General features: G+C 37.8%; 1 protein-coding gene across 1 annotated transcript in view; it reads left to right on the plus strand.

Moving 5' to 3' along the window:
• The window catches only part of SLC13A1 (solute carrier family 13 member 1), a 76,831-nt gene that overhangs the window by 38,966 nt on the left and 10,670 nt on the right, over positions 1-27,195 (plus strand). The window contains exons 7-10 of the mRNA XM_054236968.2: positions 229-380; positions 18,737-18,856; positions 23,972-24,067; positions 24,545-24,646. Coding sequence (XP_054092943.1) covers positions 229-380; positions 18,737-18,856; positions 23,972-24,067; positions 24,545-24,646 — 470 coding nt within the window. The remainder of the gene's footprint in view (positions 1-228; positions 381-18,736; positions 18,857-23,971; positions 24,068-24,544; positions 24,647-27,195) is intronic.

The raw sequence follows: 27,195 nt of genomic DNA on the forward strand, positions 1-27,195 counted from the left end.
AGGAAGAGAGAGAAATCCTCGTATAAGGACCCAATCCCATCAGACCAGGGCCACATCCTCATGACCTTAACTAACCTTAAGTACCTTCCAAAGGCCCCATCGCCAAATACTACCACATCAAGGGTTAGGGTTTCAACGTATGAATTGGTGGGGGTGGTGGGACACAAACATTCAGTCCAAACAAATCTAGAGCAGTTCTCATGGTACTTTTTTGTTGTTGTTGAACAGAGCTCGGGCATGGGAACCAAATATCGAACAAAGAAGGACCACATGATATGTAAACTTATGTGTTTGTGCATTGCTTACTCTTCTACTATTGGTGGACTGACAACAATCACTGGTACCTCCACCAACCTAATCTTTGCTGAGCATTTCAATACGTAAGTAACCTTATGGATTGCTGATTTAACATGTGGGCAGCACACAAATTATAAAAATTATTCTTACCTGATTCAGAGAATTTAAGTACAGAGATGTTATTTTAACTCTCCTTTGTTTCCCTCAGGACATCTGTAGGTCTACAGACCTTCCTCTGTACTGAAAGTTAAATATTCAGGGCATAGTGAATTAACTTGTGCCAACAGATTTCCCAGGTCAGCTCAGAGGATATAATTCTTGGCTGACCACTCTAAACAGGCAGGAAAAATATTTTTCATTGAAAACAATACCCCAAATGGTAGTTAACTAAAATGAAAGGAATTATTTTGTTGGGACAATTTGTGTAGAGTTTGGGGACCAATATTTGAACTTAAATAATGAATGGTGAACAGAGGTATTAATTACAGAAGGCTTGGCTTTGGAATTCAAAAAAGATGTGAAAGATTGAACAATTACAGTAAATGTCAGTAATAGTCTACAAACAGATACATGACTCTTAATATGTTTGGAACTGTGATGATAATCCAATGAAAAAATGGAGAATCTGTGGACACAACAGGTAGAGCACTTGTGTTAAAAAATCCTCAGTTTGCAGGTACTTACATTGTGAATTACTTTACTTATTTATTTTTTTGAGACAGAGTCTCACTCTGTCACCCAGGCTGGAGGACAGTGGTGCAATCTCAGCTCACTGCAACTTTCACCTCCTGGGTACCAGCGATTGTCATGCCTCAGCCTCCCTGGTAGCTGGGATTATAGGCATGCACCATGATGCCCCACTAATTTTTAGAAGATGTGGGATTTTGTCATGTTGGCCAACCTGGTCTCAAACTCCTGGCCTCAAGCAATTTACCCGCCTTGGCCTCCTAAAGTGCTGGGATTATAGGCATGAGCCACTGCACCCAGCCACATTGAGAATTTAACAACAAAACGGTACATGATTCTCCCAAGGCTTAATTTTTTTCATACGTAAAATAGTCACAGTTTATAGGTTTATTGTGAGAATTAAATGAAGTAAACTATGTAAAAATATTTTGCATTATGTAAGTATCATTGAAACAATAGTATGAAAGTCCATGGTGTCATATGAGCACTCAGACTCGTTCCACTAAAAGAACAGATAATAATCAGAATTCTAAGAAGATGGACAAGATTGCAAAAGCCTAGGAACAGGATGTGGGTTTACGAAAAAATAGAGTTCAGAGGCAGGAAAACTACTCTCTGAAAAGTAGATTCATAGACACTGTGAATTTTTTGAAATTATTTGCAAAATGTTGTGCCTGAATAGATTCTCTAAGAAATCCATGAGTCAAAGAATGTCGATCTCCATTCTAGAAAGAATGGGTGTTTGTGTTCAAAGAACACTGGTATGGAAGTTTAGGATCAGTATTACACAGACCTCTATGAATATTGTTTCTATGAATACAAATCCATCATATATACTCCAATTACTGAGTGAGAAAGAAAACTTTAAGACTTTTGGTTTATAAATAAGAGACTTCTGAAATTCACAGTACCAGAGAGTGTTTATCCAATGTATCCTCTAATTCAAGACAGGAAATGCACCTGCTCTTTTTGAAAATGACTAATATCATTTCTCATGAATTCTCCAAGGGAAGAAATTCCACATTGTAGCTCTCCTCTGTGAATTTCCTTTTCTAATATCTAGACCAATTCTTATGCTTCATCTTGGTTGATATTAGAGAACTGCTGTTTTCCATCATTCCCATGAAATTACTTGATACAGTCAAAGTAATTCATACTGAGGTCGTTTTGGTCTTGTGATCTTGCAGAATATATCAGCCAAAGTTTGTTTTAACTTTTACTTATTGAATGCACTAATCCATTTGTAACGACAGATTAAGAGCATTATAGCATTTTGAGCAAAAGGTTTTAGTAACTATTTTCACTAGTTGTCTAATCTTCTGTTTCTCCTAATCATGGAGATTTGGTCAAAAGGTTCTTTAAATTTAGAGAATGCTTAAAATATACTTTGAAACATAATGATGCTTTTCTCCAAAGGGTTGTCTTTACATTAGGAATTATATGCAAACTGGAAAAAATTCAGAGTCCTTTTATGAAATAAAATACTGGAATAGAAGGGAAAAGAACCTTATGTGAAAAAATATAATTGATAGTATTAAACAAGTGAGATATTTATTGAAATTTTGCTTAGATGTTGGCCCTACAAAACATGGTAGCATCTAAAGGCAATAAAAAAATGGAATGCATTAAATTTCATTGAAAAATATTATAGAAGCTCAAAATTCGATTCGTGTGTATGTGTGTGTGTGTGTGTGTGTGTACTTTTTCAAATATTTGGAGCTGGAGAGAAATAGCTCTTTATCTACATATCCACTACAATAATGCCACCTTTTCCTCTTGATACCATTTGTCATCTTTTAGCGTTGTACCAATGATCCTTTTGAACAATTTCATTTTGGATCCCTCCCAGCTCCAAAGGATGCAAAAAACTTCAGAGTTAATGGCTTCATATCACTGACATTTAGAGAAAAGTGTCATCTCACAAATAAACTTAGAGGAAGAAATTATGTAACATATTTTGAAGCGTTATATTGTTATTCTTTTGATATACATATAATGTACAATCTCTTTGTATGTTATGTGTATATGTAATAATATTTACAATGTATTTTGTATTTTTTTACATAAAGGAAACAAAAACAATGAATTCTGAGAAAGCTAAAAGTTATTCAATAAAACAAAAACAGACCTCCATTCATTTATTCAATTAACAAACATTTCTTGAGAATTGGCAATGTGCAATGCATGGTTTTGAATTATATTGTAGAATGCAAGAAATAAAACCTGCCAGGAAGAATATTCATCTTGTTGCCTAGACAAAACATACATATGAGAAAAACCACTAAAATGTAAAAACCTAGAAACCTATAGGTGAGAAGGTAGAGAGATGTATTAGGCTCTTGCCAGATAATTTACATACATTATAGCGCACCTATATCCTACATCCTTTCTATGACGGTGGTACATAGTCCGTGATTAAAAGCATATGCTCAGGAGTTAAAGCGTCTGTGTTCAAATTTCAGCTTTTTCATTCATCAGCTGGGTGACTTTGGACAATTATTAAGCTCTCAAAGCCTGTTGCCATTCCAAACAAATGAGGAAAATAATATGATATCTCTCATAGAGGACTGTTTTGAGTTTTGTATAAAATAAGTAGAACTTAGTGCCTAGCACAAAGCATGGGTTCAATAAATGTTGGTTGGCCAGGTGCAGTGGCTCACACTTACGATCCCAGCACTTTGGGAGGCCAAGGTGGGTAGATGGCTTAAGTTCAGGAGTTCAAGATGAGCCTGGACAACATAGCAAAACCCTGTATCTACAAAACATACAAAAATTAGCCAGTACGGTGGTGTACACCTGTAGTCCTAGCTACTCGGGAGGCTTAGGTGGGAGGATGGCTTGAGCCCAGGAAGTGAAAGTTGCAATAAGCTGAGATTGCACCACTGCACTCCAGCCCAGGTGACAGAGTGAGAACCTGTCTCAAAATAAAATAAATAAATGTTGGTTATCATTACTACTAGAGTTGAGAAAGTTGAGGTTTAGCTTAGCAGATTGAAGACCAAAACCAAAGGCTGCCTCCTTAAAATTTACCTTCCTGGTTGGGAGGCCGAGGCGGGTGGATCATGAGGTCAAGAGATCGAGACCATCTTGGTCAACATGGTGAGACCCCGTCTCTACTAAAAATACAAAAAAAAAAAAAATTAGCTGGGTATGGTGGTGCGTGCCTGTAATCCCAGCTACTCGGGAGGCTGAGGCAGGAGAATTGCCTGAACCCAGGAGGCGGAGGTTGCGGTGAGCCGAGATTGCACCATTGCACTCCAGCCTGGGTCACAAGAGCGAAACTCCGTCTCAAAAAAAAGAAAAGAAAAAAATTTACCTTCCTGGAAACATCACAGAAGGGTGTCCTAAAAGAGGGCTGTAGCTATGTGCCACATACCTTGGGTACTACAGAAAATGTGTCCATATGACTTGGAATAATCTTGAAAGAGGTAAACACATTTATGGAGAAAAGGAATGGAAATAGTTCATTAAATCAAAGTACCAAAAAGTCTGCAATGCGTGTTTCAGGGAGGAGTGACATAGTCTGTGCATGTTTTGCATACTTTACAGGATGCAGATTGGCGCTATAGGAGTCTGGAGACAGGAAACCAATTAGGAGTCTGTGATGAAAGTGCCGACGATGAAAGGCAGAACTAGGCTAGCTGTGAAGTGATAGGAGGATCTGGACTCAAGACACTGCAAAGTCAGAAGGGTGTGAGTAGTTAGATATGAGGATTTAAGGGCAAGGAGGGCTTAGGGCAACTCTGGGGACTTTTGTCCATAAGGTCAGATGATAGTGATGACATGGACTTCTTGAGAAGAAATGGGAGAGTTCAGGTTCCCTGGAGATATCATTAAATTTGAATTTGGATGCATTGAAATGCCTCGTGCGAACCTATCCACAAAGTGACTTCCAGCAATCATTTGCAAATGCCTTATTTGAGTTAGTTATAAATTTGAGTATTTATATAGGCAAATATGAAATTTTTGAGCATGAAAATGGTCACATATGAAAAAATGTTAAAAGAACTGAGACATGGATAGACTCTTAGGAAATACTGACAAGGAAGAGGATGAGCAAAGTTAATTGAGGTAGGAGAGGAATCAGAAGTATATGGTACTTTGGAATCTGGAAGACCATTTTCAAAATGGAAGATGAGTCAGGGATTATACAGTGATAGAAGAGAGGCATGTAGGATGATGGCTGACGTTTATAAAGTATGAAATATTTCTGACATTCTTATTCTTAGAATCTGGTAGTAGCTGTGGCACCTAAATTCTTAAATTCCTGCACTCCTCTATTGTTAATTCACCATTAGCTTTAAAAAATCCTTGCAACAGGGCATTCTGGAAATAGTTTTTGTTCTATTAGCTCTTGTTTTAATTATATAAATTCATTACATTTTTCCATAAGGAAAATCCTGTTTGCTTAATGCTCTCCACATGATTGTTATCCCTTTTTGCTCCACTGATACACTCTTTCGGTCACCAACTAATATTTTCTGACACTGCTGTTAATAAATACTATCCTGTAATTAAGCTATTACTTCCTACTTCGGTTCTTAAAAAATCAGCCATTTGTTCCATTGAACTAATCGCTGGAGTTGCCCCAAAACCACAGCAGGAGATCTTCTACAAGGGAGTGCCCCAAACAGTCCTGAGATGGTGCTGATTGTGATTCCAAAGAAAGAAGAATGAAATACCAGGGTGATTGGTACAAAGCATGTATTAGCGGAACTTACAGAGTACAATCCTCTAGAGGAACAATGAGAGAAAAGGGATGTTCTACCTAGGTGCGTCCACTGCAAGGGGGTCAGGGCATAGAATTTAAGGAATCTGGCTTCGGGCCAGGGCCAGTTTCTTTCTATCAAATCTAGATACCTTTATCAGTGCCTGGGAATGTTCAAGTCCCCATTTTGGGTTCAAGCCTGCCAGGAAAAAACCTGCAGATGTTTGGGTCACACAAAAGTCAAAGCACTCTAATTTTCAGTCAGGACTCAGAAAGGAAGCAGAGGGAACTGGGGGACTGTACACCAGCCAACTCTGTCAACAACTTTCTCTACTTTTATGAATTCAATACCATTTGAAACTCTGTTATTTCTTAACCACCATTTTTATCTGTTTTTAAAATCATAACCTATGTTTACCCTTCCAAAAGCTTGTCTTATCCACACATGCACATTGAGGATTACACCATCACCCTTGACAATTGCTAGCTTGTAATGGCTGAATGAATTCTTGTCTTATTCTTCTTTTAGCCCATAAAGGACACAAGTAGGTGATTTTGTTAGTCTGTTTTGTGCTACTATAAAGGAACAACTGAGGCTGGGTAATTTCTAAAGAAAAGAGGTGTATTTTGGCTCATGGTTCTTGGGGCTGTACAAGCATGACACCAACATCTGCTCAGCTTCTGGTGAGGGCCTCAGGAAGCTTCCAGTCATAGCAAAGGCAAAAGGGAATCACATGACAAGAAAGCAATGTCTTTTTAACAAACAGATCTCCTGTGAACTCTACCACAGGAAGGGTGCCAAGCCATTCATGAAGGATCCACCCCCATGACCCAAACACCTCTCACTAGTTTCCACTTTAAACATTGGTGATCACATTTTAATGACATTTGACACAAATAAACATCCAAATCATACCAGTGATCAATAAACATCATTTGAGATGAACTGTATTAAGATATAATGAAGTACTAATTATTCTTGGGAATCATTTAAATAACTAAATTATCTTTTAATATAAAAACAAATCTATGAAGGGACATATTATTAGAGACAATTACTACTTTCATAGTAGAGTGGTTTTGAATACAACAGCTATTGGTTAAACACACACACAAAAGATCTACTGAATCAAGAACGGAAGATTATCACATATAAAATTTCACAGCTTGCTGATTACCAAAGTATATTTTTTAGTTTATAGGTATCAGCTGTGAAATCTATAGGTAGAGTAAGCAGGTTGGAAGAAAGTTGTATTATCAATGATTAACACAGTCACTCTTGCTAACTGTGTTTTACATCACTAATTAAAAAGGAAGAAGATAAACCAGTTAGAGTTGACCCTTGAACAACACAGGTTTGAACTGCATGGGTTTGCTCAGATGAAGATTTGTTTCAATAAATACCGTTGGCTCTCCATGTCCACAGGTTCCCCAACTGCAACCAAACACAGATAAAAAATACAGTATTTGAGTGCTTTGGAACCCATGGATACAGAGAGCCAACTTTTCGTTTATACACATGGGGATTATACTGGGCCGACTCCGGGAGTTGAGTATTTCTGCATTGTGGCAACTGTGGGGGTTCCTAGACCACTCTCTCTCTCACGTGCAAGGGACAGCTACCTAGCAATAAGCACTTTCAAATATTACTATGATTTTTCACTGTAGAAATGAGCAATATATATTTCTCAGTAATAATTCTTCTGGTAAATACTATGGGAGAAATCTGGACATGGCAGACTTAGACCTCAGTTCAGATTTCAAGCCCACCATATATTAGCTTAACTTCTGTGACTATCAATTCCCTCATCTGTAAAATGGGGGTGATACTAGAACTTATAACATTATTGAAATAATTAAATGCCATAATGCCCATGGTGCTCTAGCAGAGGGTCTGGCACATAGACACTTGTCAATTTATAACATTATTGAAATAATTAAATGCCATAATGCCCATGTGGCTATAGCAGAGGGTCTGGCACATAGACACTTGTCAATAATGTTAGCTGTTGTTTTGCCACTGCTTCTACTTTTGCCATTGCTGTTAAAAATCTCAGCCTGGGTCATGAATGATAGTTAATATATTGAAAAAAATCCTCTGGAAGAACACACATACAAAATGAAAAAGTAGCTTTATCTCAGAGATAATCAAAACTGTCATTAGTCAAATGGTCTAGAATTGGTGTGGACACTAGCATACTGTGACCCTTAATGCCTAAAATCTGTTCCAAGGCTATAAATTTCCAAGACTACATTCATTCTTTTGAAGCCATGTTCTGGGTATTTCATGGGTATTAAAGTTATTTGCTGTTTTGCAGTGGGGCATAAGTTGCATGTAAGTTACATGCAGTGACAATGACTCTTCCCAAGAGTCAACCTTGATGCATAAATGTGCTTTAGGTCAAAGCACATCTCCGTGTTATGGGGCAATCATTTCTACAGTTGTTTAAAAATGCCATGAAAACATAAAGTTTATACTCTAGCCTGTGGATGTTTTGTAATATATATGGCATTTTCTATATTCACCTGGCAGCTGAAATTGAGGATATGGTGGTTTAATGAACAGAGGTTGTATTTTAAACTCCTCCTGGGTTAAAAATCCAGTTTGAATCCAATAAAAATTAAAAAAAAATCCAGTTTGGCTACACAATCTGACTTTAAGCAATCCACCTAATCCGGTAAGACTCAGCTTCTTCCTGTGTAAAATAAAAATGTAATTGAGTGTGAGAGAGAGACAGAGAGAGAGAGACCTCAATAAAATAATAGCTAAAGACTTCAACACCTCACTTCAGCATTAGCTAGATCTTCCAGACAGAAAATCAACAAAGAAACATTGGACTTAATGTACACTATAGACCACATGAATCTAATAGATATTTACAGATCATTTCATCAAATGGCTGCAGTATACATATTCTTTTCCTCAGCACATGGACCATTCTCAAGGAGAGACCATATGTTAGGTCACAAAACAAGTCTTAAAACATTCAAAAATTGAAATAATATCAAATATCCTTTCTAACCACAATAGAATAAAACTAAAAATCAATACAAAAGGAATTTTGGAAACTATAAAAGCACGTGGAAATTAAACAGTATGCTCCTGAATGACAGTGGATCAATAAAGAAATTCAGAAGGAAATTGAAATACGTTTTGAAACAAATGTTAATGGAAACACCACATACCAAAATCTATGCGATACAGCTAAACAGTACCAAGAAGGAAATTTGTAGCTCTAAGGGCCTACATCAGAAAATAAAAGAAAAACTTCAGATAAACAACCTAATAATGCATCTTAAAGAATGAGAAAAGCAAGAGCAAACCAAACTCAAAGTTAGTAGAATAAAATATAAGATCAGAGTAGAATTAAGTTAAATTGAAATAAAGAAAACAATGTCAAAAAATCAATGAAAACGAAGAGTTGTTTTTTTAAAAAATAGTTAAACAAAATTGGCAAATCTTTAGCCAGACTAAGTAAGAAAAGAAGAGAAATGATCCAAATATGTCAAATAAGAGATGGAACAGGAGTCATTACAGCTGATATTGCAGAAATTCAAAGGATCATTAGTAGCTATATGAGCAGTTATATGCCAATAAATTAGAAAACCTAGAAGAAATGGACAAATTCCTAAACACGTAAAACCTACCAAGACTGAACCATGAAAAAATTTAAAACCTGAATGAGCTAATAACAAGTAACGAGATTGAAGCCATAATAAAAGTCTTCCAGTAAAGAAAGGCCTGGGACCCAATGCTTCACTGCTGAAATCTTCTAAATATTTAAAGGAGAAATAATATCAATCCTACTCAAACTATTCCAAAAAATACAGGAGGGAATACTTCCAAACTCTATGAGTCCAGTATTACCTTGGTACCAAAACCAAACAAAGACACATCAAAAAAAGGAAAGTACAGAGAAATATCCCTTATGAATATTGATGAAAAAATCCTCAACAAAATACTAACAAACTGAATTCAACAAATACATTAAAAATATCATTCATCATGACCAAATAGTATTTATCCCTGGGATGCAAAGATGTGTCAATATATGCAAAGAAATTCATATAATAATACATCATAACAACAAAATGATATAATTTCCATTTATGCTCAAAAAGCATTTCATAAAATTCAACACCCCTTCACAATAAAACCCTCAAAAATGGATAAGGAAGGAAAATACCTTAACATTAAAAAAAAAAGAAGAATCTGTAGACAATAGATGACAGACCCACAGCTAGTACTATACTGAATGGGTAAAAAACCGAAAGGTTTTCCTCTAAGATCTGGAGCATGAAAAGGATGCCCACTTTCAACACTGTTATTCAACATAGTACTGCAAGTTCTAGCTAGAGCAATCAGACAAAAGAAAGTGAAAACGGCACCCAAATGAAAAAGGAGGAAGTCAAAGTATCCTTGTTTGTAGATGATATGATCTTACATTTGGAAAAGACTTCAGACTCCACCACACAACTATTAGAACTGATAAATTCAGTAAAGTTGCAGGATATAAAATCAACAAACAAAAATCAGTAGCATTTGTATATGTCAACAGTGAATAATCGGAAAAAGAAATAATAAAGTAACTCCATTTATGATAGCTACAAATAAAACTAAGAATTAAGCAGAGAAGTGATAGGTCTCTGCAATAAAAACTATAAAACATTGATGAAAGAAACTGAAGAGGAGATATTCCATGTTAATGGATAAAAAGAATGAATATTGTTAAAATGTTCACACTACCTAAAGCAATATACAGATGTGATGCAATCCCCATAAAGGTATCAATGACATTTTTCACAGAAATGGAAAAGAATAATCCTAAAATTTATATGGAACCACAAAAGAACCAGAATAGCCAAAGCTATCTTTAGCAAAAGGATGGAAACTGTAAGAATCACATTACATGACTTCTAATTATACTACAGAGCTATAAAAGCATGTGGAAATTAAACAATAGTAATCAAGAAGCATGGTACTGGCACAAAAACAGACACATAGACTACTGGAGCTGAACAGAGAACTCAGAAATAAATCCGCACACCTACAATGAACTCATTTTCGAAAAAGGTGCCAAGAGCATACACTGGGGAAAGACAGTCTTTTCCGTAAATGGTGTTGGAAACACGGGATATCCATATGCAGAAGAATAAAACTAGACCCCCTATCTGATGCCATACACATAAATGAAATCAAATAAATTAAACACTTAAAAAGACCTCAAACTGTAAAACTGCCACAAGAAAATGTTAGGTAGGTGGGATGATCCAAGATGGCCGATCGCTAACAGCCCGGGATTGCAGCTCTCAGGGAAGGCGCGGAGAACTAGAGGACGCCACACTTTCAGACAAATTCTGGTTGCTCACGGAGCAGGAGATCCCCCAGTGGAGGAAACCCACGGGTGGCCAGCGCGACTCTCGTGGCCGGTGCAGCCGTTCCGCTGGCACCCCTGCGCGGCAGCTCTCGGAGCAAAGTAAACAGGTTCGGAGGACCGGCCCGGGTCCCCAGCAGGACACCAGAGCCCGGCAGCGGCTGTGATGGCACCTCGGTGCGGCAGTGCTCGGCGCAGAGTAAACGGGACGGTTCCCCTTCTGACCGAGGTTTGGAGCCCCGGGAAGGCAGAGTCGCCTACTACGGACACAAGAAGGAAGCCAGACAGGAGAATCCTGGGCAGAAAAGCACCATCAGTCTTAACGCCGCTGCTCTGGCCCTGGGAACTAACAACCTGGACGTCCACTCAAGAGACCTAATCTGAAAGTTGGTAATTTCAAAGAGACAGGAGGATAAATTTACAATGACGGGAAGAAACCAGCATAAAAAAGCTGAGAATACTCAAAGTCAGAACGCCTCTCCCTCTAAAGATGATCACAGTTCCACATCGACAATGGAACAAGGCTTGATGGAGAACGAGCTCATCCTGATGACAGAATCACTCTTCAAGGAATGGATAATAACAAACTTCGGTGAGTTAAAAGAACATGTTGTAGCCCAACGTAAAGAAACTAGGAACTTTGAAAAAAGGTTTGATGAAATCCTATTGAGAATAGACAACTTAGAGAGGAGTATGAGTGAATTAATGGAACTAAAGAATACAATACAGGAACTCCGAGAAGTATGCACAGGTTTAAACACTCGAATTGTTCAAGCAGAAGAAGGGATATCAGAGGTCAAAGTCCAACTTAATGAAATAAAACAAGAAGACAAGATTAGAGAACAAAGGATAAAAAGGAATGAGCAAAGTCTACAAGAAATGTGGGACTATGTGAAAAGACCAAATTTACGTTTCATAGGTGTACCTGAATGCGACGGAGAGAATGAATCCAAGCTGGAAAATACCCTTCAGGATATTATTCAGGAAAATTTTCCTAAACTAGCAAAGCAGGTCAAAATTCAACCCCAGGAAATACAGAGAACACCACAAAGATATTCCTCAAGAAGAGCAACCCCAAGGCACATAATCGTTAGATTCACCAGGGTTGAAACGAAGGAGAAAATACTAAGGGCAGCCAGAGAGAAAGGTCATGTTACCCACAAAGGCAAGCTTAGCAGACTTACAGCAGATCTCTCAGCAGAAACTCTACAAGCCAGAAGAGAGTGGGGGCCAATATTCAACATTCTCAAAGAACAGAACCTTCAGCCCAGAATTTCATATCCAGCCAAACTAAGCTTCACAACTGAAGGAAAAATAAAATCTTTTATGAACAAGCAAGAACTCAGAGATTTTATTACCACCAGGCCTGCTTTACAAGAGCTTCTGAAAGAAGCATTACACACAGAAAGAAACAACCAGTATTAGCCTTTCTAAAAATACACCAAAAAGTAAAGAGCACCAACATAAAGAAGAATTTACACCAATGAATGGATAAAACAGCCAGTCAACATCAAATGGCAGTAACCCTAAATTTAAATTGACCAAATCCCCCAATCAAAAGACACAGCCAAAACCCAATGGCATGTTACATCCAGACCTGTTTCACATGCAAGGATACACAAAGACTCAAAACAAAGGGATGGAGAAAGATTTACCAACCAAATGGAGAGCAAAAATAAATAATAAATAAATAAAAAGCAGGAGTTGCAATTCTCGTATTAGATAAAATAGATTTTAAAGCAACAAAGATATAGTGGTAAAAGGATCAATGCAACAACAAGAGCTAACAATCCTAACACCCAGATACGAGACTTAGATTCAATGAGACAGAAAATTAATAAGGATATCAAGGACTCGAACTCAGATCCGGAACAAGTAAACTTAATAAATATTCATAGAGCTCTCCACTTCAAATACACAAAATATACATTCTTGTCAATACCACATCACACCTACCCATAAGTTTAAATGAAACATTGATTGGCCATTATTAATACTCAATTTTTTTCAAAATAAAGCAATATTTCCATTTACTCTCCCTCTTTCTCTTCCTCTTTCTTCCTCTCCTTTACTTATTTTTATTTATTTATTTTTTTCTTTCCTTCTCTCAAAAAAAAAAAAAGAAATCAACGTGTAAACCTCTAGATCCAGGTCGGCAATGTCTCTCTCATTGCTTGATTTCCTTCCTTCCCTTCCCTCCCTCCCTCCCTCCCTCCCTCCCTCTCTCCCTCCCTCCCTCCCCGCTTCCTCCCTTCCTTCCTTCCTTCCTTCCTTCATGCCTTTCTTCCTCCCTACCATCCTTCTTCCCTCCCTTCCTGCCTTCCTCTCCCCCACAAAAAAAAAAAAAAAAAAAAAAAAAAGAAAATGTTAGGTAAACTCGCTAATACATGGGTCTGGTCTAAAATTTCTGGCATAATATCCCACAAGCCCAGGCAACCAAAGCCAAAATGGACAAACAGCATCACATCGAGTTAATAAGCTTCTGAACAGCAAAGGAAACAACAATGTGAATAGAAAATCCATGAAATGAGAGCAAATATTTGCAAATTTCCCATCTAACAAAGTATTAATAACCGGAATATGTAATGAGCTCAAACAACTCTACATGGAAAAATCCAATAATCCCATTAAAATGGGCAAAATATTTGAATATATATTTCTTAAAAGAAGACATACAAGTTTCAAACAGGCATATGAAAAGACATTCAACATCATTGATCATCAGAGAAATGTAAATCAACGCTACAATGAGATATCATCTCACCCCAGGTAAAATGGCTTTTATCCAAAAGACAGGCAATAACAAATGCTGGTGGGGATGTAGAGGAAAGGGAGCTGTCACACACTGATTGGTAGGAATGTAAATTATTAGTACAACCACTATGGAGAGCAGTTTGAAAGTTCCTCAAAAACTAAAATAAAGCCACCATGTGATTCAGCAATTCCACTGTGGGGAATATACCCAAAAGAAAGAAAATCAGTGTTTGGAAGCTATATCTGCATTCCCATGTTTGTTGCAATACTGTATATATTAATAATAGCCATGATTTGGATGCAACCTAAGCATCCATCAACAGATGGACGGATAAAGAAAATGTGGTACACATATACAATAGAATAGCGTTTTGCCATAAAAAAGAGATCCTGTCATTTGCAACAACGTAAATGGAACTGGAAGTCAGTATGTTAAGTGAAATAAACCAGGCACAGAAAAACAACATCACATGTTCTCACTTATTTGTCGAATCTAAAATCAAAACAATTGAACTCATGGAGATAGAGAGTGGAAGAATTGTTACCAGAGACTGGGAAGGATAATAGGGGTGTGGGGTGAAAGTCAGGGATGGTTAATGGGTACAAAGTTAATAGAAAGAATGAATAAGACCTAGTATTGGATATGATGACAGAGTGACTATACTTAATAATAATTTAATTGTACATTTTAAAATAACTAAAAGAGTATAATTGGATTCTTTGTAACATAAAGGATAAATGCTTGAGGGAATGGATAACCCCAATTCCATTATATGATTATTACACATTGAATGCCTATATCAAAACATCTCATGTACCCCATAAATATATACACCAACTATGTACCTACACAAATTAAAAATTTTAAGAATTTTAAAAAAATAGTCCAGGCAAAGGTTAGCTGGGTTCTTGCTCAGGATAGTACCAGGCTGAAAGCAGGGTGGCAACTGAGCTTGTAACCTAGATAGGGGCTCAGGGTATTCCTCCATGCTCATCGAGGTTGTTGGTAGAATTTAGTTCCTTGTAGTTTAATTACTGAAGGGTCCACTTTCTTGTTGGCTGTTGGCATGGGGACTTTCTCAGCTTCTAGAGGCTTCCCTCAGGCCCTTGCTACAGGGCCCCTCCCTCTGACAACAGGATATCTTCTTCAGGCCAGGAGGAAACTCTATTTTAAGGGCTCAGCTGGTTAAGTTAGGCCTGCCCAGGATAGTTCCTGCTTTTGACTAACTCAAATTCAATTGACAGGGACTTTGATTACCTAAGCAAAAATCCCTTTGCTTTTTTCACTGAGCAACCTAATCATAGGAGTGATTAGGTTGACATCAACATATTAGGTGATCATCAACATATTCATAGATTCTGCCTACACAGAAGAGAAGGAGATTTTACAAGGCGTGTACACCAGGAGGCAGGAATTTGGGGTAACATCTTGGAACTCTGCCACCACATCCTGAATATCACACATTGTTTCCAGTCTTGTCGCCTTCAATCCTGAGAATGCATCCAGGAGCCAATCTGTTTTATGTCAATTACTAATTAGGTCATGTCACGTTACTAACTTACTATGTTCCAATTAGTCCTCATTGCATTTGTAATAAAATCCAAATCCTTTTGGACTGGCTACAAGGTTACATATGATCTGATCCCTACTGGCGACTTCTTTCAGTTCACTACCCACAGCCACAGTGGCCTCCTGTGCCTCCACAAGCATGACAAACTCATTTTTAACTCAAGAGCTTTGTACTTGCCATTTCCCCTGTCCGAAATGTTGCTTCCCAGTTATTCACATGACTGGCTCCTTCTTGCTATTTAGATTTCATCTAAAATACTACCTTCTCTTATGACATTATATAAAATTTCCTTTTTCCCCTAATAACTTTTTATTGCATTATTCCATTTTATTTCCAATTTTGTTATATGTTTACCTGTTTATTGAGTGTGTGCTCCACTTCAACATAAACTTTATGAGAGCCTGGACCAGGTCAATCTCATTCACCACTGTGTCCCCAGTAGCTTGGAGAGCACCTGGCATTTGGTAGACAGCAAACAGTGTTGGGTAGAAGAAAAGGATTTCATGAGGATTACATCTCTTAGCATAGTTCATGATACAAGAAATCTGTATTTGCTGTAGACACATGTTTGAAGTCTCTTCACTTGCAGGATATAAGAAAAGGAACATCAGAGCAAAAGAAAACCCTTAGAGTATGCCATATATACTTTATTTGTTCAAAATATTTACTCTAGGAAAAGGGTAAAGGTTATGATTACAGAGGCATAGTCTCATGTGGTTGTTTATATACTTCTGTACTATTAAATGAAACGAAGTTTAACTTTTTCAGGCTTTCATTTTTCTAAAGAAACTATTCCTCCAGGCAAAAATTCTGAAAAGCCCATCTTCAGTCAAATACATTTTGTAGAATTTTCTCCAGTGGGTGGGGAGAGCTCTGCAGACTGTTTTCAAGATATAAGCCACAGATGATGAAAAGTGAAATTAGGATGGAGGACATGGATCTAAACCTAATCCAAGCAGCATTTCTAAGTTTTGTTAGGTGGTACAGACCTACGTTAGTAGGTCATCCTGTAATTCAATTCTAACGTTAATGGGAAATCAGCTTTTTTTCCTGTTACCTTATTTTCCAACTGGAGACAACATTTTTCAAAAATGAATAGTTTTCAACAGAGCCTCATAGATGTGATAAAGCATTTTCCATTCATGACATTCTGCAAATTTTCTAACATCTTTAATTATCAGTTGTCATCTTCTAATTGCATAAATATGTAAGCTAATCTTTGGATCTCTCCAAGGTAGATAAAAATTATCCTCAAGTTGCTAAAGATACTTTCAGAGCCTAGGGAGATTAGTAACTTTTCATAAGCTCACAAAATTATAGAAAACCTTAGAAATGTACAGTTTTGAGGACCCATTATTATTAGGAGCCATCTTAAAATAGAAAAAGAAATACTCTAAAGTACATAAATTCACTACATAGATATGGCATGATTGCTTCTTGGCTTTTTGGCTAAGATCAAGTGTATAGATATAACATGAAATATTTTATTAGTTATATTTTTTAAATGACAAAGTACAAAGTATGATTTAAATAGAAGACAAATTGCAAATCTCTATCTACCTATCATCTATCTATCTATCTATATAAAATAAACCTATATATACCCCAGACTGGAGTGCAGTGGCGTGATTTTGGCTCACTGCAACCTCTGCCTCCCAGATTCAAGTGATTCTCCTGCCCTCAGCCTCTTGAGTAGCTGGGACTATAGGTGTGTGCCACCACACCCAGCTAATTTTTTGTATTTTTAGTAGAGACTGGGTTTTACCATGGTGGCCAGGATGGTCTTGATTTTCTGACCTCATGATTTGCCCACCTTGGCCTCCCAAAGTGCTGGGATTACAAGCTTGAGCCACTGCGCCCAGCTGCAAATCTATATTTCTATAAAGTTTACAACTTCAAAAATACTCAAATATGTTAACAATGTTTTTATTATTTCTGTGTATCTTATTTGTTTTTCAGACTTCCAAATTTGTTCTTGCGTTACTGCTTTTAGAAAAAAAGTAAAGACAACTGTTTTTCAAATCTCCCATTGTTTTTCCATAGTTATAAAGTGGATGACTATATAAGAATTTATTTGGTATTTAGACTACATTTTAGAATAATGAATGTGAGGCTACCAAAAAAACTGTGCTAGTGTCTGACCTTTTGTTGTTGTTATTATGTGGGTTTAAATGTTGAAAATCACTAGGTAAAATTAAAAGAAAAGTTGTTGATTTCTCTAGAACTTTTAATTATTTCTATCTGGCTCAGAGTTATGCTATTTGACTGTGCCCCAAAGCACCACCTGGTTCTAGGAAGAAAGAGCTACCATCTACATGGCTAGATGGTTGCTGTGCTTTGGGGTAGAAGAAACAGAGGGGAAAACAGCCATGGGAGATGACATGGGCTGGATCAGAGTCCTTTCTTAGGGCCAAGAATTCCAGTCACCAAGGTGAAATGGGAACAGACATTCAGTCCCATTAATTTTCACTCATCCCCAAGTCTGTTTGCTTTCCTTGTTCACATACTGATGTTTTGAGTAGTGACAACAAAATGCACACACCTCATGAACATCAATTTCTTGTGCATTTAATGAGTACCAAGTGCTGTGCTGTTTTTTTTTTCACAAGTACTTCCTTAAAGATTAAATATAGAGAACAAAAATCAAAACATATCCACTCTTGCTTTTTTTTTGAGGTGGAGTTTCGCTGTTGTTACCCAGACTGGAGTGCAATGGCATGATCTCGGCTCACCGCAACCTCTGCCTTCTGGGTTCAAGCAATTCTCCTGCCTCAGCCTCCCGAGTAGCTGGGACTACAGGCGCACACGACCATGACCAGCTAATTTTTGTATTTTTGTATTTTTTGAGATGGAGTTTTGCTTTTGTTAACCAGGCTGGAGTGCAATGGCATGATCTCGGCTCACCACAACCTCCGCCTCCTGGGTTCAGGCAATTCTCCTGCCTCAGCCTCCTGAGTAGCTGGGACTACAGGTGCGCACCACCACACCCAGCTAATGTTTTGTATTTTTAGTAGAAATGGGGTTTCACCATGTTGACCAGGATGGTCTCGATCTCTTGACCTCGTGATTCACCTGCCTCGGCCTCCCAAAGTGCTGGGATTACAGGCGTGAGCCACCGCGCCCAGCCTCACTCTTGCTTTTATGGAATGCAGCGATAATTACGCAGTTACAGAATCAAGAAAGGAGACAAGGGGTAAAAGTATTCTACTTAATGATGAGTATATTCCAGGACTTCCTTCTTGGACAACAACACAGGAAAGAGGTGGACTGCTGCTTCTCTGTGACTGTCACAAAGATTCCACCTGACTCTCCTTTCCTGAACATGTCTCCATATTTTCACACAGACGCTATCCTGATTGTCACTGCCTCAACTTTGGATCATGGTTTATGTTTTCCTTCCCGGCTGCTCTTATCATTCTACTCTTATCCTGGATCTGGCTTCAGTGGCTTTTCCTAGGATTCAAGTAAGTAAATATTTAATGATAATATGATAAATAAAGGTGTCTAGGTTCTCAGTTCTTAGCTCCTTATCCAGTGCTCCTTCTCTTATGCCATGCAGGCTATCTTTCTGTATTTTTGTTACTTACAAAATTAATACACACAAATTAAGAATAAACTTGAATCGCATTTAAACAATATTGGCTGTGGAAGAGTTAATTAAAGATTAGAAAGAGGCCATATGCAGTGGCTCATGCCTATAATCACAGCACTTTGAAAGTGGGAGGTGGGAGGATTGCTTGAGCAATCCTCTCCAGCCTGGACAGCATGGCAAAACTCTGTCTCTACCAAAAAACAACAACAGCAACAGCAACAACAAAATAAAACAAAAACAACAAAACGAAAACCTCCCCCCAAAAGGACCATCCAGGCATGGTGGTGTGCGCCTCTGATCTCAGTTACTCAAGGGGCTGAGGTGGAAGCATTGCTTGAGCCTGCGGGGCAGAGGCTGCAGTGAGCTGAGATCACACCACTGCATTACAGCCTGGGTGACAGAGTGAGAGCTGTCTCAAAAAACAAAATAAATAAAAATAAAGATTAGGGCTGCGTGTGGTGGCTCACGCCTGCAATCCCAGCACTTTGGGAGGCCAAGGCAGGGGAATCACAAGGTCAGGAGACAGAGATCATCCTGGCCAATGTGGTGAAACCACATCTCTACTACAAAAACAAATACAAAAATTAGCCAGGTGCGGTAGCAGATGCCTGTAATCCCAGCTACTCGGGAGGCTGAGGCAGGGGAATTGCTTGAACCTGGGAGGCAGAGGTTGCAGTGAGCCAAGATCATGCCACTGTACTTTAGTCTGGGTGACAGAGCAAGACTCCAAAGAAAGGAGGGAAGGAAGGAAGGAAGGAGCGAAGGAAGGAAGGAAGGGAGGGAGAGAGGGAGGAAGGGAGGGAGGAAGAGAAAGAGAGAGAAAGGAAAGAAAAGGAAGGAAGGAAGGAAGGAAGGAAGGAAGGAAGGAAGGAAGGAAGGAAGGAAGGAAGCAAGGAAGGGAAGGAAGGAAGGAAGGAAAGAAGGAAGGGAAGGAAGGAAGACAAAAGAAAGGAAGAATGGATGGACAGACAAATCATCTAGGTGTTCTTTAAGTCCTAAGGTGATAAGATATTGAAAGGCATAAAGAACTCAATCTGATGTCCAACTTGTTGAAGGGGAATTTTAAGGTTTGTCCTTCCCCTTGGTTTAACGTGGGGATTTCCTTGGGTTATCAAGCTGCTTAAACTGTGACATATAGGGCTTCCTGCATCATACTAGAACCAAAATTGACATCCTTTCATTATACAAAGTATAATAAAGATCTGAGGATGTTCTCTGTGGAAAGAATACTGCTTTAGGAATTACTAGACCAGGAATAAAACTGTGGCTTCTCAGAGGCCAGATAAGGGATCACTGCAAGTCCAGACCCATTCTCAGTTTCGGTGTCTCCAACTGTCAGATGATAGAATTTACCCAGAACATCAGTAAGATCCCTTCCAATGCTATAATTCTAACACATCTGGGCCTAAGTCAAACACGTAGATGTCAAAGTGAAAAAAAATGTTGATTAATAAAGACCTACTGATGCCACTAAATTGTCGAACATATGTATTCGAAGATAACTTCAACATATTATCTTGACTGGGATCAAAGCTGGTAGTTAATAAGTACCAATGAATTACATGACTTAGATGACAACCAGCATTTACAATTATGAAGGGCTCCAGAGCAAAATCTCAAATGCAGCCTGTAATTTCTACTTGTCTTACAATACTCCTAAAAGGAAGGTGAAGTCACTGTATATCAAATCTTGAGTATATTTTTTTTCCTGAAAAACAAAACAACTCAAATTTATTTTTGTGGGGTTTTATTTAAATAATTTCAAGGACCTATAAATAAAACAGCATGTTATTCACCGACCAGAGAGACTGAAGCCAGCTATGTGTACTTCCTTTGAAAAGTAAAATGCTTTGGGAGGCCAAGGCAGGTGGATCCCCTGAGATCAGGAGTTCGAGAACAGCCTGGCCAACATGGTGAAACCCCTTCTCTACTAAAAATACAAAAATTAGCTGGGCATGGTGGCAGGCACGTGTAATCCCAGCTACTCAGGAGGCTGACGGAGGAGAACTGGTTGAACCTTGGAGGTGGTGAAGGTTACAGTGAGCTGAAATCACAACATTGCACTTCAGCCTGGGTGACAACAGCAAAATTCTGTCTTGAAAGAGAGGAAGAGAGGAAGAGAGGTAGGGAGAAATGAAAGAACAAGAAAGAGAGAGAGAGAAAGAAAGAAAAAAAGAAAGATGAAAGAAGAAAAGAAAGAGAAAGAAAATAAAAGAAAAAGAAAGGAAGGAAGGAGGGAGGAAGGGAGGGAGGAAGGGAAAGGGAAGGAAAGGAAGAAAGGAAAAGGGAAGGAAAGAAGGAAGGAAGGAAAGAAGGAAGAAAGGGAAAGGGAAGGAAAGAAAGAAAGAAGGAAGGAAGGAAGGAAGGAAGGCAGGCAGGCAAAATGCTGATATCAGATGTGGTTTCATGCCTGTGGTCACAGTTTTTTAGTCTAGTAATACGAGGACTGATATTCTTCCCTCTTGATTCCTCTTTCTGCTTTTTCTCTAGAACTGGCATGATTTCATTACTAGTGACAAAATGGTACTGATGATTAAAAAAATAATTCTATCCAGATTGTGGGAGCAGCATGTGGCAGTCCTCCTGCTGAAGCAAATGTGTAGAATGTCACTGACTTCAGCAGGTGGGCATCAATGGGGAGAGGCCAGCTGCATACTAAGTGTCCCTTTCAGGAAATCCAAGCCTTTGGGGCTATTCAATTGTGCAGGTAGCAGTGCAGGATACAGGGGATGGCAAACCCAAGTCAAAAGAGTCACAGGTTCTTCATTGCTACATTCAATGACTTTATAAAATATATATGCAACCATTGTCGTTATTTTAAAATGGCACACCACTTAAAAAGGAGAAATTAAGAAGATAAAAGTCAAATACATTGAAATATGCTTTCGATGAGAAAAAAAATTCCATGAAGTGTAAACACTAGGCAAAGTCCATAAATCATGATCAGTGGCATGTTTAAACAGTTCCCTTGGTGTCCACTCTTGGTTAGACACTGCACAGCTTCATGTTCCAGATAATTTTTCAGTGTCCTTTTCCATCTGCCAGAGTGTTCACCTCTAGAGATTTTAGATTGACAGACAGAAATTAGCAGTCACTCCCCTGGCAGACTAGCATACATTCCGATTAGCTTATTGGCTGTTAACACAGTTTACTCACCCATTATAAATGACCCCAACACACCTGAGAAGAGGAGCTCATCTGTCAGTGCCACCGAACTTACTTAAGTGGGGAGTCTGATGCACTGTCACCGGCTTTGTCAGTTCCTCTGTGAAGGCATTAACCTTCATTTGTAGCCAAGCCAATTTGGCTTTTAACTTAACTATTTATTGTCTGCAACCAAAATGATAAAATACAAATGCAATGTACTGGGTGGAAAATTGTTTCTAAGGAGACTCATCTCTTTCTTTAACTATGATTTTCTCCTCTACAGATTTCTCTGTAGGTAGCCCTTAAATTAGTTTCTTACAAGAGTAGTATCTATGTCACGACCAGGGGTAAAAGTTTGAGTCTGCCACTAGTTTATGTCACGACCAGGGGTAAAAGTTTGAGTCTGCCACTAGTTTATGTCACGACCAGGGGTAAAAGTTTGAGTCTGCCACTAGTTTATGTCACGACCAGGGGTAAAAGTTTGAGTCTGCCACTAGTCAGTAATTTAATTGATATTATAAAAGGCATTTATTTCCTCACTGATCATAAATGTAGCACTGTCCATTCACTCATAATCAGTCATTGAGGTGTATATATGAGGGTGATTATGAATATTGAGGCTTGCCCCAGATATTTTACAGAAGAAAATGTCCTTTCTTTCTATACTCACACAAAACATAAACTGAGCTACTCATAAACATTCCAAGAGATAATCTATAAGAATCTAGCCATTTTCCCATTTATTTCTTCCTTTGGAAATTTTTTTAAAAATCCACATCTAGAACAGTGTTTCACAAAACTATTCAGTTTGAAGACATCGGACTTCAGGACAGAAAATTAGTTGTTGAGGAAAGAGGTCACTAAAACAAGCAGCTGAAAACAATAAAAAGTCGACAAAGTCGCAGTGACTATCAGAATAAACTAGATTATGTGGAGGGTGCATTAGGACATAGCGGTAAAGAGATTTAAAGAAAAAAATGTAATAGAGTGTGTTTTACTTCTTTTTAAAATTTTGTTTTAAGTTCCATGATACATGTACAGGATGTGCAGGTTTGTTATCTACGCAAACGTGTGCCATGATGGCTTGCTGAACCTATCAACCCATCTCCTAGGTATTAATCCCTGCATGAATTAGCTATTTATGCTGATGCTCTCCCTCCCTCTGCACCTCTGACAGGCCCCAGTGTGTGTCATTCTTCTCCTTGGATCCATGTGTTCTCATTGTTCAGCCCCCACTTATGAGTGAGAACATGTGATGTTTATGAAAACTGATGGATCTGGCCCCAACTGTCTCATACTGTCTCGTACATTTGCCAAAGGTACTACTGGATTGATGGGTCAAGTATTTGCTGTGTATGCCAGTGTTCACAGATAGCAGACCAAAGAAAACATCTGTGGCATCATCTCTGTCCCTGCCCCCAAATAATTTAATTAGTGGGCTATAACTTACATGTGTGGAACAATTAGCAACCAAGATACACAATAAATACATTTTTAATATGTAAAGATCTAGTACATAATAAAGTGTTAGAGATAAGTGGCACATGGCAAAATTCCAATGGTGCAAAATAACTTGGAAAAAGGAAGAGATTGGTAAAGGATATCATGGAAAATATGCAATGAAAATAGAACATGGAAAAGTGAGCAAACCAGGCAAAAACAGAAAAGAGGGAAGACATTCAAAAAAGGAGATGGAGGTAGAGGTGAAAAGCATAAGTATCTGTTACTAACATGGAGATTTACATTGCATGAAGATGAAGATGTTTCACAAAAGTATCTTCCTTACAGGGAGGTGAAGTAAAAGAATTCCTTGCTTACAAGGCTTAATTATTCTTTGCAGTTTTAAGATGTTCAAACGTGGCAAAACCAAAACAGTCCAACAAAAAGCTTATGCTGAGGTGATTAAGAAAGAATACCAAAAACTTGGGCCAATAAGGTAAGACATACACATATGCGCACACACACACACACACACACACACACACACACGCAGAGAGAGAGAGAGAGAGAGAGAGAGAGAGAGAGACAGAGAGAGAGAGAGATGCTGCTTATGCTGCTTATACTGCACATAGCTATTGAAAATCAAATAAATACATAATTGCTTGTAAGATATTTATAATACTTGATTAGGGCCCCAAATTTGCTAAGCTATGGAGATTATAGGTTATAACCCAACATGTTAAAATACATACCTTTGTCTAACCTAAATTTGCCAGGTAAAATGAAAAGAAGCTGAGAGATCCCACAAAGGAGTAAGGGTTTTTTCAAACTACACTGATGCTCTCAAATTATTGACACATCCAGTTCTTACAGTATTTAATGTTCTGCTGAGATCACTCCTGACAATAGCTCAAGGAGTTTCTACAAATGTCCTAAGAAAATAAGAAATAACACCACTGGAATTTTTCCACAGGTATCAAGAAATTGTGACCTTGGTCCTCTTCATTGCAATGGCTCTGCTATGGTTTAGCCGAGATCCTGGATTTGTTTCTGGTTGGTCTGCACTTTTTTCAGAGTAAGCTTTGCATGTTATGTTGTCAGCCCTTCCTGTTTTATACTCTGCTTCTCTCCTATGTGGTTCCTATAATTCTGAAAGATAGGATGAGGTATTTTTCTTTATTTCCCTCGAAAAGATACTTTAAATTCTAATCTTTTTAGAAAAAATTATAAGGAATTAAATCTAGGATAAGAGCACAGAAAGAGTAACCATACTATTATGTTACTAAAAGTCAAAGTCCATTAGATAAAATTATTCCCATCCCTGCAAATTAGAAATACAATAGGCAAAGGCTGGCCCAGTGGCTCACAAGTATAATCCCAGCACTTTGGGAGGCCAAGGTGGGCAGATCACAAGGTCAAGAGACGGAGACCATCCTGGTCAACATGGTGAAACCCCCATCTCTACTAAAAATATAAAAATTAGCTGAACATGCTAGCACGTGCCTGTAGTCCCAGCTACTCGGGAGGCTGAAGCAGGAGAATCACTTGAACCTGGGAAGTGGAAGTTGCAGTAAGCCAAGATGGCGTCACTGCACTCCAGGCCTGGAGACAGAGTGAGACTCCATCTCAAAAAAAAAAAAAAAAAAAAGAAAAAGAAAAAAAGAAATATATAGAAAAGCTGTGTTCTATGGTGATTGGGAGCATAGATTTCAGAGCCACATTGCTTGGGTTCCAGTCCTGACTCATCCACTTACTTTAGGCAAGTCACTTAATTCTTAATGTCTCCATCTTTAAAATGGAGCTAATGATAGCATTAGCATAGTGCTGGCCTTCTCCCTTTAGGGAAGCATTATTACGTGAAATAAATACCTGTCAATGCCTTTTAATAATCTGATGTAAATTCATATTATGTAATCTTTACCAACTTTGTTTTTTCATTCTATGGAGGACTATTTGTTTGGTACAATATCTTGTGGTTTCTTTTTTTCTTGATTTATTTACATTTTTACACTAGTTCACTAAAAGTTCAGGCTAGCCTCCATTTCATAGATGAGGAATTTCTAAAGAAATAATAAGACTGATTTTAAAAGCTGAGGCTAGAAGCTGGGTCAGAGTTAATTTTATATCTCAGCGTCTTATACACCAGCAGTCAATTTCTGAGTCCTGTGAAGTGAGGGGGAAGAGTATGGCATAATTTTCTAAATTAAGGATCATCCTACATGTCAATATAAATAATGTGGTTGTAAGATTTGTGTTCCCAATCTATCTTTCACTGAACTACTCTAATTTCGAATATAGCACATGTCTTACTTGGACTCCCTGTCACATCCCCCAGCAAAAGTTCTTCATTTTTCTTTTTTGTATTTTGGGGTAAAAACCAAAATTGTTTAGGTCATATGTATTTTGCCCACATAGAATAAAGAAATTCTTCCCTCCCTGAATCAGAACCTTCTGGTTTTATAGGCATTGCCAATGTTTCTGAAGGGTATGAAGTCTGAATCCATATCCCTAGTGACCACACAAGTCAAGCAATGCAATATAGTAGTGTGTTTTAAAGGATCAGCTGCATTTTTATAAACTTTTTGATTCCCTTAGAAAGAAAACTTCTCATTTTTGAGAGGTTTAGACATTTAATTATTTAAAGCAAGTTATTATGTAATAATTCATTAGTACTTTGTGGCTTTGTGGTAGGATCTAGACCAACCTAAAAAATAATTGTTCCCCCTTTTAAAATCCAATTTCTGTCATCTAGACAGGGAGAGTCTTTATCTAAACACCAGTGTGACAGACTTAAATGAAATCAGACGATAGCTAATAAAGCGCAGGCAGAAATTCCTACAGGAAATTCAATATAATTGGCTTCTAATTTATGTTTCTTATGGGAGAAAACAGGAGATGCTTTGTTTGTAGCAGGAAAGCAGTGTGTATTGGCTATAAGCAGGCGCTCATGTCACCCAGAATTCTGAGACAAAACAATAGGAAAGGAACAAAGGTTTGAGAGAGGATGAGATTTTAAAGTATAAATCTAATTGGCAAACCCAAAACAAATAAAATTTGTATAAGATTAACATCTTCTAATACTGAAATAACCTAACTGCATTCCTGATGAAGTTGTAATATGATAATAATAGTTTTTACAGTCCTTTGAAAATAAATTATTTAGTATTTATGCCTTGATTTAATTTAATATACATATTTCATTGGATGTATTTGTTATGCAGAGTTTTAGGCATTAAGAATTTCTAAAGCTAGCATGATATATCAAGATTTATAGCTACCACCTAATGTTTTCATTCCATCTGTTTGTACCTGGACTGAATTCAATGTGTCCTTTCATATAAAACAAAATCTGGTTACATGATGCCTGGCACAATTTGCCAAAAACTCAACCAAAAATCATAACTGAAATAAGAGAAATAAGGAATAATAAAATTATAAATATCAGTCAAGTTTGTAGGATAAATTACAGTAAGGTAGATTTTTAACCAATAATGCAAGAAAATGTGTCTATACTTATAGAAAGTAGATTGCTTTAAAAATTGCTAGATTAAGATATTGCATTTCTTTGGCTTTTTAGATTTTTCCAGTAAATTGTGGAAGTAGAGAAGCTTCTGTAGTGTGTAC

The sequence above is a fragment of the Callithrix jacchus genome, chromosome 11 (assembly GCF_049354715.1).
Source record: "Callithrix jacchus isolate 240 chromosome 11, calJac240_pri, whole genome shotgun sequence".
NCBI lineage: Eukaryota > Metazoa > Chordata > Mammalia > Primates > Cebidae > Callithrix > Callithrix jacchus.